At 36.7% G+C, this 12,873-nt stretch overlaps 1 protein-coding gene across 2 annotated transcripts in view; it reads left to right on the forward strand.

The window, feature by feature from the left end:
* LOC145680524 (uncharacterized) overlaps nt 1–12,873 on the forward strand; it is a 250,580-nt gene that overhangs the window by 22,762 nt on the left and 214,945 nt on the right. For both annotated transcript variants that reach the window (XM_081751131.1, XM_081751132.1), the window contains exon 2: nt 11,489–12,233. In XM_081751131.1, the coding sequence (XP_081607257.1) occupies nt 12,132–12,233 (102 nt within the window). In that variant the 5' untranslated portion in view covers nt 11,489–12,131. The remainder of the gene's footprint in view (nt 1–11,488; nt 12,234–12,873) is intronic.

Here is a 12,873-nt window from a genome sequence, read left to right on the forward strand (position 1 = left end):
TAGTGTTATTTAAAGATCATTTTTACAATAGTCTTCATTAAAATGTAATGAACAATTATTACAGTATACATTAAACAAGTGGTATCAGTGAACTTGCTGAACAACGTGGAAATAAACTGAAAACTGTAATGAAAGTATTTGTGTCAAAGGTTTTGGCAAAATGGCGGACATGTAATTAAATGTACGAGTGGGAAATAAGCATATGGAGTGGCTTGATCAAGACTAACACTTCCGGTGTTGCAACCATCACCGGGTCCCTCAACAACATCACGGCTTTAGGAGCAAATGAGAAGAGAAAGATCAAGAAAAGTGTTCGAAGAGAGTTTGCAACGAAGTAAGAAAAGATATGTGAAGGAAATTGTAAAGAATACCATTTCCGAAAAGCTGTGCTTGTATGTAGAATCAAGTTTGGTGAAATCTGGCAAGAGTACTGCAGCCGAAGTTGTGAAATTGGCGATCCAGTCTTCGCCTAAAAGATTGAAAAATATGAAAGCGGTCCATGATACATCATCTGCTACTATATGACCGTGCAACCCTGACGAAGCTTTAGGCCTTCTAGTGGATCTTAGCTTGCCAAAAGAAGATTATAAATGGATGAGACTTGGAGCAAAAGAAAGAGGATCAGATATTTATCTCTCATATCTAGCAGAGACAAAGAAGTGTTATCCTGCAAATATTACGGTAACTGAAAACGAGGCTGTGATTCCACTGCAAGATGAGCTCTGCATTTAGTACAAGTACAGAGTGATGTGATACTGCAGAACATTTCGGAGGACTGTGATATTATCGATGTTTATTATAAATTGGGCCTAAATGGTAGCGGTGGCCACAGCATATATAAACAAACTTTCGCGAATGACTCCTAATACATGGATTCCAACATACTTTTATGTACCATTGTGCCATTGTACGTGTGTCAATCTAATTGTAAGAACACAACAATATTTTGGAAGAACATGACTCCATCATCAACAAGTTAGCGCCGACCAATTGCCTCTAAGATAAAAAGAAAGAAAAAGGAAACGGTTCACAATGTGAAATCAAAGTATGACGAAGTACAAACCCAAATATTGCAATTGCAGCTAATAATCGTTCTCGGCAATAAGACAATAAAATTTAATCATATTCCGCATAAAGGCATATAGGTGTAGTCATCTCATGATGATTTCTGAGCAGGATATTCAATAGAATCAACTTTTTTATTTTTGGCGTCGTAACTCGATACTTTGGCCCTATGTGCGCTGTAGAGAAATTGTAACGTTCAGCTTAAATATAAAATGTGTAACTTTCTTATGTATTCAAATGATATCAATGCATAAGTTCGGAAATTTGTAGAAAGGCTTTGTCCGTCTGTCTGTCGATAGGTATCAGAACAAAAACGGTAAGAGATATCGAGATGTGTTTTCTTGCAGTCGATTCAGTGTTGCCCTGGATAGGTTCCATCTCTTCCGGTAACTGTATTCAAATCGAAAGTAAAGTTCAAATTAGTCATTTCCGGTTTCAACGTTGATTGCCTTAAAACGGAAACCGTAACAGATAGTGAGAAATGTTTTCATTGCAAACGATTTAACGTGTCAAAGCAACGTACCGTGACTATCAGGAACACTTTACCAAATCCGGGAGTGGTGCAAATTTAATATTACTTGTGGTTTCAATACTGATTTCTACAGAACAGAAACGGTAAGAGAGATCGACATGCGATTTTTTGTAATCTATTCTGGGTCCCAAAAATAGGTTCAATCTCCTCCACTAACTCTAATCAAACTGGAAGTATTGCAAATTAAGTCATTTCCCGTTTCAACGTTTATCACCGTAGAACGTAAACGATAACATAGTTTTTTTTTTTCAAACGATTCATCGTTTCACGGTATCGTACCATATCTACCCCAGACATTCTACTAAAAATGGAAACAGTTGAGATTTACTACTATTTCCGGTTTCAGTGCTGATTTTCATAAAACTAAAACCGTGAGAGATATCGAGATGTGGTTTTCTGCAATTGATTCAACATCCCAAAAATAGATTCTATCACAGCTTTAACCATCTATTCAAACTAGAAGTGGTTCATATTAACCATTTCCGGTTTTAACATTTATCGCATACAACAAAATGATAAAATATAGCGACGAGCAGTTTTTTTTTTTTTTTTTTTTTTTAACAATCTATTCAGGGTGTCAAGAAAACATCATCATAACCCACAACACTCTGCCACAACCGGAAATGGTTAAAAGTTTCTACTAATTCCAGTTTCAATACTGATTTCCATAGGGCAAAAAATGGGAAGAGATGCAGTTTTTTTTTCAATCGATTCAGTTTCCAAACAGTAAGTTCTATCTCCTCTCTTAACTTTCTATTGAATTCGGAATTGGTACAGCGGGGGACACTTCTAAATGGTACACCTTAGCCGTAAATCTCCATGTGGCTGTACCATTTAGAAGTGTCCCCCGCTGTACAATTTAACCATTGCCGGTTTCCATATTTATCGCCATAGAACAAAAATGGTATTGAGTAGCGACAAGTGGCTTTCTGGAAACGCTTCAAGGTCTGAATAGACCATACTGTTACATCCCGCAACATTCTATCAAAATCGAAAGTGATTAACATTTACTACTTCTACTACTTCCGGTTTCAATAATGATTTCCGTATAGCAAGAACATTAGAAGATATCCAGATGCAGTTTTTCTGCAGTTGATTCAGGTTCTAAAGAGTGTGTTGTATAAACACTTTACCAAAAGCGGTAATGGTTCAAATTTAGTTTTACTTCCCATTTCAATACTGATATTCGTAGAGCAAAAATGGTAAAAGATATCGAGATGAAGTTTTTTTACAATCGATTCTTCTTCCCACGTATTCAATCCGGAAGTAGTTTAAATTAACTATTTTCTGTTTCCAGCTTTATGGACATAGAACAAAGACAGTAAGTCACAGTGACTAATGGCTTTTTGATATGGACTCAACATCCGAGAAACAGGTTCTATCTTTTAATCTAATCTTACTAATCTATTCCAACAAGTAGTTATAGATGTACTACTTCAAATGCAAGTATTGAATTCCCATTGTTTGGAAGTCTACTGTAGTTTGACACTGTGGAATGATTTTCAACGAACTTAAAACGTTTGTTACTGAATTCTCTGTCTGTCTGTCTGTCCGTCTGTCTGTTATTTGTGATTTTTTTTTTCAATTTTGAATATTGCATTTGATAGAGCATCAAAAAGTATCAGAGAAAGTGATCAAATTTTTGGGTCACTCTTAACGTTCCCGAGATATTGGCACAAAAAAAAAAAACCGATTTCCAGAGATTTAATTACCCATATCTCGGGAACCATAAGTCATAGAGAGATCATATTGACGTTGATGAATATCTAAAAGAATGGTAAACATTTTGGTACCAAATAGCAACCGGTGACCACTGCCAACTGGCCACTAGTTTTGCCATTGGCCAGTTGGCCAGTTGCCACCAATTAATATCGACATGAAAATGTTTAACATTCTATTAGGGATTGATTAACACTAATATCATCTTTGTGACTTACCTTTCCCGTGATATTGGCCAAAATGGCCAATTTCTAGATATTTAACTAACCATAGCTCGGGAACCATAAGTTCTAAAGAGATGATATTGATATTGATATTGATCAATACCTAAGAGGATGGTAAACATTTTGGTACCTAATAGTAACCGGTGGCCACTGGTTCGGCCAATCGCCAGTTCGGTAGTGGCCACCCATTATTATCGGTACGAAATTGTTTCACATTGTATTTGGGATTGATTAACACCAATATCATCTCTATATGACTTACCGTTCCCGTGATATTGGCCAAAAATGGCCAATTTCAAGATTATTTTAAAAGCCATAGCTCGGGAACCATAAGTTGTAGAGAGATGACATTGATGTTAATCAATACCTAAGAAGATGGTAAATATTTTGGTACCAACTGCACTAGTATTACCAATATCTAGTTCGCTAGTGGCCACCCATTATTATCGGTACCAAAATGTTTACCATACTCTTAAGTATTGATTAAAGAAATATACAGTATGTAAAATGATAATTATGCCAGTTGTTCTGAATGGTTGCAAAACATGTTCGCTTACTCGAAGGGAAGAACGTAGACTGAAAGTATTTGAGAATAAAATCTTGAGACAAATACTTGGACCCAAGAGGAACGAGAATGGGAAATGACGGAAACTTACACATGTGAGCAGTGTGTCAGCGTGGCACGGTAACCATGGTAATGTTTCTCGGACTTTCCACTCCCCAACTCCGTCCAACGTCTAAAAGAGTCGGTGATCTAAGAAAGCAAGAGACATAGGCAATCGCATCGAAGGAGAGTTGAATTGAGTTGAGTTTAACGTCCCTTTCAGCAGCGACGCTATATGAGACGGGACCTATTGATTAAAGTGGAATCCAAATCACATCAGCTCCTTCCGGGAATCGAACCCGGGTCTCCCGCAGAGCATAGGAGAATCAATGGTGCTAGTAGTTACATAGGAATAGATTTTAACATAGGAATGGTTGATTTTATTTGATGGAACGAGTATTTGATGAGAAAAGAATAGCTAAATAGAAAACTATTTTATTTATTTTTTTAAAGTGTAGTGACTCGCCGAATCCGTTGCGTCAATGCAAAACCGCCACTAGGTTTACCTAACATTGTTAGGGTGAATAAGTCTAGGAGCCTCAGGTAGGCAGGTCATGTAGCCAGAATGTAAGAAAGTAGAACTGCTTGCAAAATATTAACTGGAAAGCCAATCGGAAAATGTCCATTAGGTATACCTAGGCGCAGATAGGAGGACAATTAAAATTGATCTCGCAGAAATAGGAATACAAAGTAGAAACTTGATGCAACTGGCTAAGGTCAGAAGTCAATGAAGAGCTTTTATAAACGCGGCATTGAACCTCCGGGTTCCATAGGCCATAGAAAATAAAATGAAATCTTTCAGTTTACGTCCTACGGTTATGCCGGCTAGGCTAAAAGAGATGGTTATGATGATGAATGAGATGATGGAATGAAAAAAATGGAAGGAAACGGAGAACTTCCTCGACTTCTCGAAAACTTCGAGAAAATTCACGCACACGGTGTTTATCCATTACAAAGCTCACTTGGCGTGAGTTGGGATAGAATCAAGGACCCCATGCACCAGAGGTAAACGCTCTGCCATTGAACCACCGCGGCGTTCCATTGGCCAAAGATTTAGTTAGGTAGTTAGTGGAGCAAAAGCATTTGAAATGAATAGAACAATCAGCACACTTTAGCAGCCTCTGAAAATTGGAAATTGATTACACAATGAATGTGAAGTTGTATCCAGCGAATATAGAATAAAGTAGTGATTCCCAACCGTTGTGTTGCGACATACCGATGTGTCACGTAGCATCATGGGGTGTATCACGAAATTTGAGGATTTAAAAACTAATTTGTTCTCCAGAAAGTCTCTAGACTTTGTACGACACATTTTATTTTTACCATGAAATCTTTAATATGAAATGAGTTAAAAATTACTTTTATATAGATTATATGTATTAGTCAACACCTGCAACGGCAGCAACATTGCTAAATTCTACTCTGTGGATATTTTGGTACTGTATAGAAATATACAGGGTGGCCCAAAAGTAGGTATACAGTACCGTACTGATCAACTTATTGCATTTTATATCTTTCTTATTGTTATCGATCAGGTAGACTTGGTTTCTTTATTATTTGTTCTTAATGTGTTTTTACTTAAGTCTGAAGCTCCGAAGAGCCAAAGCAAATAAACCCATAAACTACAATGCTATACTTGATAAATTCAAAGGTGTATACCTACTTTTGGGCCACCCTGTAATAGTCTTATACTATTATAATTTATATCACTGCTAGTGTCAATTACCGGCTTCGCTGGGTTAAAATAAGAAATATTTGTAATATGTTCCGTTAGTCAGTCACTTTTTACTATTACTGAATCGCTTTCAAATCGATAAAATAAAAAAGTATATATATATATATATCATGAACAATCAGAAAATAATAAGTAATTTATATAAATATAAATTAAATATTACTATTGTGGGCTGAATTTGGATTTAAACGGCATCCGAAGTGTCACCGTTCATCTCAGCGACCCCAAAAGGATTCGACACTAATATCGGTCATTTTTGATCATATATATATATATATATATATATATATATATATATATATATATATATATATATATATATATATATATATATATATATATATATATATAGATAGATAGATAGATAGATAGATAGATAGATAGATAGATAGATAGATAGATAGATAGATACCCCTTCCCTAAGCTGTACCGTCAAAGTGAAACGATAGAAACCATCCCACATCCGAACTTCATCTATGTTAAAAATTTGATCGAAATCAGTCGGGTAGTTCAAGATTTATTAAGTCATAAACATTGTCATTTTCATTTTTATATACATATATAGATTAGTAAATACCTAGGTATGTTGCGATTTGATGAGGGTTTTATAAAGTTTCATCAGTCAATAAAGTTCGGCAATCGGTGGAATAAGGCATGCCTGCCTGCAGAAGACCATCTGGGACTTGAAAGAAAGAAAGGAAAAGAAATACAAGAGCAATCAAGTTAGCACAATAAATGAAATGCTTCTTCCGAGAAAACACTTGAGTTTTTGAAAACAAGAGATAATTAAATCCCTCGCTCCTTCAGCGATGAAAAAAAAAAAAGCTTTTTCAAGTTATAAGGACAGAAACCTCATGATAACTGAGCGGTCAAGAAGAAAGAAGAAAGAAAGAACAGTCTTCTTCTTCTTCTTCGAAGAAACAGTGGACTGGAAATATAACATTTAAATTGAATTATCTATTAGGCCCCACAACCAAATCAGAACTTTAAGAAAATATTATTATTAATAATAAGCTATTAGATTTTCGTGATTTTTAAAAACACGTTCATTTAACGATGTAAATAAAGAACTAAAATCTTTCACGGGATTGAAGGTAGTGCAGGCCATGGTGGAAAGACTACATGGTCCAGGCTTTGTAAGCGTGCGGTGGTCAGCATTGCGTTCGTAGATTTTTTTTTTTTTGTGTGTGTGTGTGTGTGTTCTCCAATTATTTCTACTATCCTCGTTACAGCTGTTCTTTCGTGATCATTCAATTACATTTCTCATTGTCTCCCGTGGCTTATAGAGTGTAAACATTATACATTACATAATATTAAAGCTAGCCAAATTCCAACATTGGCTCTACGTTGTAATTGGCCTCTTTGCCGAGCATTTGCCAACCAAATTCTTACTGCCAACCCTATGAAAGAAGTACGACAAATGGTTGGTTGGCCAACATAAACGTTAAACTACGTTGGGACAATATTATTTTTGTACTTATCTATGTATTTAAATATGTTGATCACGTACCTCATTCCGCAGTCGTTTGCATTAACGCAACGTAACACACACACACACACATATATATATATATATATCACGTAACGCACACCCGGTGGAAGAGAGTTACAACTCAAAAAATGGAAATTTTGTCTTATCATCGCTCAAAAGAGAAGAGAGAGAGAAAAGCGAGCTCTACTTGGTGGTATTTTCACATAACTAAACAAATTAACCGCTAGATGACAGATGTACCAGTGTTCCAGGGAGCAATTTTGATAGAATAACAAACTTTAAAAATCATGTTTCCACAAATATGTAATTTTGACTTGTGACATTCGCCTGGAACAGTCATTTGTCTACCCATAAGGAATCCACCCCTGAAATGTCGTACCTTTTTGTTACACCCTGTATGTCGTAACATAACAAAATTTATAATTGCTTATTGCAGCGTTTCCCAACCTTTTTCAACTTGCGGCACACTACGGGTGTTACTTGGATTCTCGCGGCACACTTATAGATATTATTATTTCTAATATAAAACACAGTGATTCTTTCTGTGATTATTGATCTCCTTCTCACAGAGAAGAAAGCTTGATCACTGGTTTCCCCCATTATTTTTCATTCTAATTTAAAAATAGAAAACAATTGCAATGAAATATTGGACTCAGGTTTTTAAAAATACACTTTCTTTTTAAAAGCTGTATCCAACCTTTTACTAAGAAGGAAGATCACTAAATAACGAACGAATAAACAAATCTCTTTTACTTTTAAAACACAAATGTAGGTAATTTGTCGAAAGGATTGAACGATATTTTAAATTTTCAAGTTACTAAATAGTGTGCAACAATAAAGAAGCAATAATGGTCATAACAATGGTAACAAATACTTTTTTCAACATTAGAAATGTACAGAACACTAATCCGGTATGGAACACTAACACGCTATAATTGTAGATTCATAGTAGAGGTTCATAGTAATGTGAAATACAAATATACATTTTCCCTACGTTTTGCAATTTCATTGCTATAAAATTAATAATTTTGTTTCGATTCCTCGCGGCACACCAGCGACCTATTCACGGCACACCAGTGTGCCGCGGCACACCGGTTGGGAAACGCTGGCTTATTGTAATTTTTGCGTTGCGTTGCGATCCACAAATGTTGCAACAGAATGAGGCCCCAGTAGCGAACGTAGGGCCTCCAACTATGACTTCTGCCCTTAGACTTTCTCCTCGCTGACCCCTCCCCTTGCAGAAGTTGAATACTAACCACAAATTTTGTACATTCACCATAATCTGTGGTGATTCCCGTAAGTCTTCCTGTCCTCTTGCCTCAAAGTGCAATACTGGTAGCTTCTTTTAAACGCATATGATTGGTCTTTTCTCTCAAGTAGGTCTTTATTAAATCATTTGTATAAATTATAATTATAAAACTTACCCACTAACTACTTTAAATGTTTCCCCTGGTTTTTACTTTCGAGTGATGGTAGAAGAAAAGAAAGAATGGTGATCATGATAAAAATAAATATAGAATTAGATATTTAAACTAATTTGTACGTTTCATTTTCCTTTCATGCATAATAATAATAATAATAATAATAATAATAATAATAATAATAATAATAATAATAATAATAATAATAATAATAATAATAATAATACAGGGTCCATCCTTAAAGTAGTAGGACTGAGTCAATTAAAGATAAGATATTGACAGAAATAACACTTACGGTTAATATTCTTCGAAATATGATCCTCCTACATCCACACACCGCTGCCAGCGGGATTTCCAGTTTTCATACGCTTCCTGGAAGGCGGAAACTGGAATGCTGTTCAGCTGCCTCGTCACGGCCTGTTGTAATGCTTCCACCGAGCCGTGATGATGCCCTTTCAGGGTGGTTTTGAGGCGGAGGAAGAGGAAAAAGTCTGGTGGCGCAAGGTCGGGACTGTAGGGTGGCTGAGGCAAGGTTGCAATGTTACGTTGGGCCAGATACGCCACCACTCGGAAGTCCTTTTGCGAACGTCCTTTTGCTCGCCTGTCAGCACTCGCGGCACCAACTTTGCACAAATTTTCCTCATTTGCAATTGTTCGTGCACAATTTCGTGAACTTGGGTTTCAGCAATGCCAAGTTCATCTGCAATCATGCAAACAGTTAATCTTCGGTCACTGTCCAGCAAATACTTCACTCTTGCAACATTTTCCTCCGTTTTGGAGCTCGAAGGTCGTCCTGGCCGTGCAGCGTCTTCAACTTCTTCTCTCCCCTCCCTAAACAGTTTGTGCCACTCAAACACACTCGATCTTCCAATGGCGTTATCACCGTACGCCGTCTTGATCATTTCATGAGTCTCTTTTCCAGTTTTACCGAGCTTCACGCAAAATTTGATGGCGTAATGCTGTTCCAAAAGATTGGCCATGACGCAGCGTGACGAGGGTCACTCGCAGAGGCTACGATGACGAGCGATCTTTACCCTACTATGGCTGGCAGCCGACTGGCGCTTCTTCCTGTCTTTCCTTAGACCCACCTCAACCAACAACAGGTGGAGTAACCGCCGTCAGTCTGTAAAATGAAAAGAAAAAAAATTAGTCCTACTACTTTAAGGATGGACCTTGTAATAATAATAATAATAATAATAAATAGACGTTAGTCTGCCCGCTCGTCCTGATGTATGAACACTCGCCTGCAGATCATATCGTTCAACGTATCCTGAATAAATTAACTTGAGGTTCTTCGTAAGTTTCAAATGTTGATAGTCAGGGGTAAAAGTGCATCCGAAAAGGTAGAGGGACGCATGACATCGCATCGTTCCCCGTGCCTATCTTTGCCCGTTGTAACTTTTTGGAACTGGGAGGCTGATAGTATAGAATATAAACTTACTCCGCCTTATGCAGAGTCGTTTTGACTATGATTAGCGTTACACTAAAGACCTGACTAGTGCAGGAAGCGTATGTTAGTCGAACTCTTTAGTATGACACTAATCACGCGTCGAAACGACTCTCGTCCACTGGGTCTTATGCAGATTACAGAGATGTTTTGACGAACGATTAGCGTCATACTAAGGATTTGACGAAGGCATGGTTATCAGAAGTGTATTCAGAATCTCTGATTAGCACGTAGTAGTTGACTAAGTTAATCACATGTGACTTAATTGATTTAGAGCACAGGGTACCTTAGTTTAGCTACGATTTAGCCACAATAAACTTACATTACGAGAATACAAAGGCGTTTAATTACCTGTCTTTTTCTTTCTTTCCTTTCACCTTATCAGGTAAGTTAACTATGAAACAGATATTAGGCCAAGTCCTCTACAAAAACAGAACTTTTTCTTAAAGTGAACACTAAGAGATGAGTGGGAAATATCTAGTTTTCTGAGGAATATATACAACTGATCGATAAATTATCTTCCCTTATAATTAGAACATAATCCTTCTATTGTCCCTTCTACTTATTCCCCCGTAAATACATCCCTCAGAAATGAATATCTTAATTATAATTCGATTTCGTAACTATTTATAAGTTGTTGTGATATCAAACCACAAAGAATTTCATATATTTTCATTTTTACAGACTACAAATGCGCACATCTAGATTTCCGTAGTTGCCATATTTACTTTTCTCACTCAAGGTATTGGAGTTATTCTAGACAATTATACCTAAATCAACTTATTAGCTGAACTCCAAGCAGACTCTGAATACCAAAAAGTACATCCTCATTAGTACAGAACTAATACGACACTAACTAATTTCGTGACTGACAAGTGATTAACAAATTATCTCTTAATACCGCCCACTATGCTTCTTTTATGCAGGGGTGCCCACAAAAGGGGGCTATGACGCAAAGTGCGTCATTGAAATATTTGGGGGGGGGTTAAAAATCTGTATAAATATGTTTCAGGGAGTGTAAAAATTAATCGAAAAGAAGATTTTTTCATGGAAGAACACTTACGGGTAGACAATGGGGGGGGGGTGCGTCATGGACATAAGGGGGGGTGGGCACCACTGTTTTATGGTGTATTTAAAATGCACATATACTAAATTGTTCTCGAGTGTTGGTTTTGCTCTAAGTTAGGTTAATTGAATACAATATTTAAGAGTGGAAATAACAACTACTTTTTTTCTTGTTATCTTACAGAAAGGATCTTGTTCTGGACTTCGTTTGACAGCCATGCCATGACGAAAGAGAATGAAAATGGCTGACTAGCGGCGATCAGTACTCCTCTCTCAGTCTTTTGTCTCTATTTCAAGCGAATTTTCGAAGATTAGAAAAAAAAATTAATAATAAATCAACGAACCACATCGCATTCGAAAATCAAAAAATTACAATGTTGCTTTGTGGATAAAGAAATCGGATTCAATATCCAGTGACTGCAGTCCCCGAGCAAATACGAAAACTTACTCATCTTTCTCTAAAATGAACTTTTTGTGTGTTAAAAGCAATACATCTTAAGTTACTTTAATACTGTACATTGTGTACATTTCTTCTTTTTTATTAAGTGTTGCAATTTCTTATATTTTCCTCAGATATAGCAAAGCAAATGTTATAGTAAACGAACATTTGTGCTTTCTAAACGAGATAATCTGTGTGAAATCTATTAGATCTTGTGTCATTGTGGGTAGTTGTGGGACCACTTATAGACATTAATTGTGTGAATATCGCAGTGATGTAAAACCTTTGGTAACATACAAGTTGCATATATAAAGTGTGGTTGTTTAAGGAATTTGTTAAACGTTTAACAAAGCATAACAGAAGAAATAAGAACGCAGTTTGATAGAAAATGGCAGACGAAACCAGGAAAGACGGAGAATTGAAAAGAAGCATGAAGGTGGACTTCGCAAAGGAGAAAAGTTTTCTGAGGCAGTCGGGGATGCAACAACAGGTAGGTTTAAGTTAGAAGCCAGTAGTGTCAGAGTACATCACACGAAGGAGTTCGTTTAGTTAAGTTTTTGCACCATTTCCATTACCCACTCAAAAACTTTAGTAAGATGAATGAATTTTTGGAAATAGAGAATGTTCAAGTATTTTGACTTGTCAGATAGAAAAATATTTAGCTTTATTTTAGCGTTGTATTCCACGGATAGATTTGCTTTTGCATCCTGAGCATTATATTATCCCGCTAGTCTCAACAGAACTGCGGGTAGCCTATCAAGTAAGGCTAGTATCCGTAATTACTTCCAAAGGAATACGCGAGGAACCAATTTTTGATTGTCCATATCTTGGAATCAACTGGACAGGGTGGTAAGAAACTATTGGAACAAACTTCGGGAACTGATTCCTGACATCGAAACAAGCAAAAAAAAAAAGTCCTCTAAAACTTTGATCAGTGAGGGATAGTTTCGGCGATATAAGGTGCCGAAATCGTGGGAAAAATGAACTTCAGAGGGCTGTGATTCAAATACAACGCAACGTAGAGAGTGCGGTTTAGAACATGACACTCGAAGTCATACCTGTTCGATTGAAAAATGTGTGCTTCAAAACCTCCGCAAGATGTGTGTGAGGGATTCTCCGAAGGTACGTAG

Source organism: Thermobia domestica, chromosome 3, assembly GCF_964235325.1.
Source record: "Thermobia domestica chromosome 3, izTheDome1.hap1.1, whole genome shotgun sequence".
NCBI lineage: Eukaryota > Metazoa > Arthropoda > Insecta > Zygentoma > Lepismatidae > Thermobia > Thermobia domestica.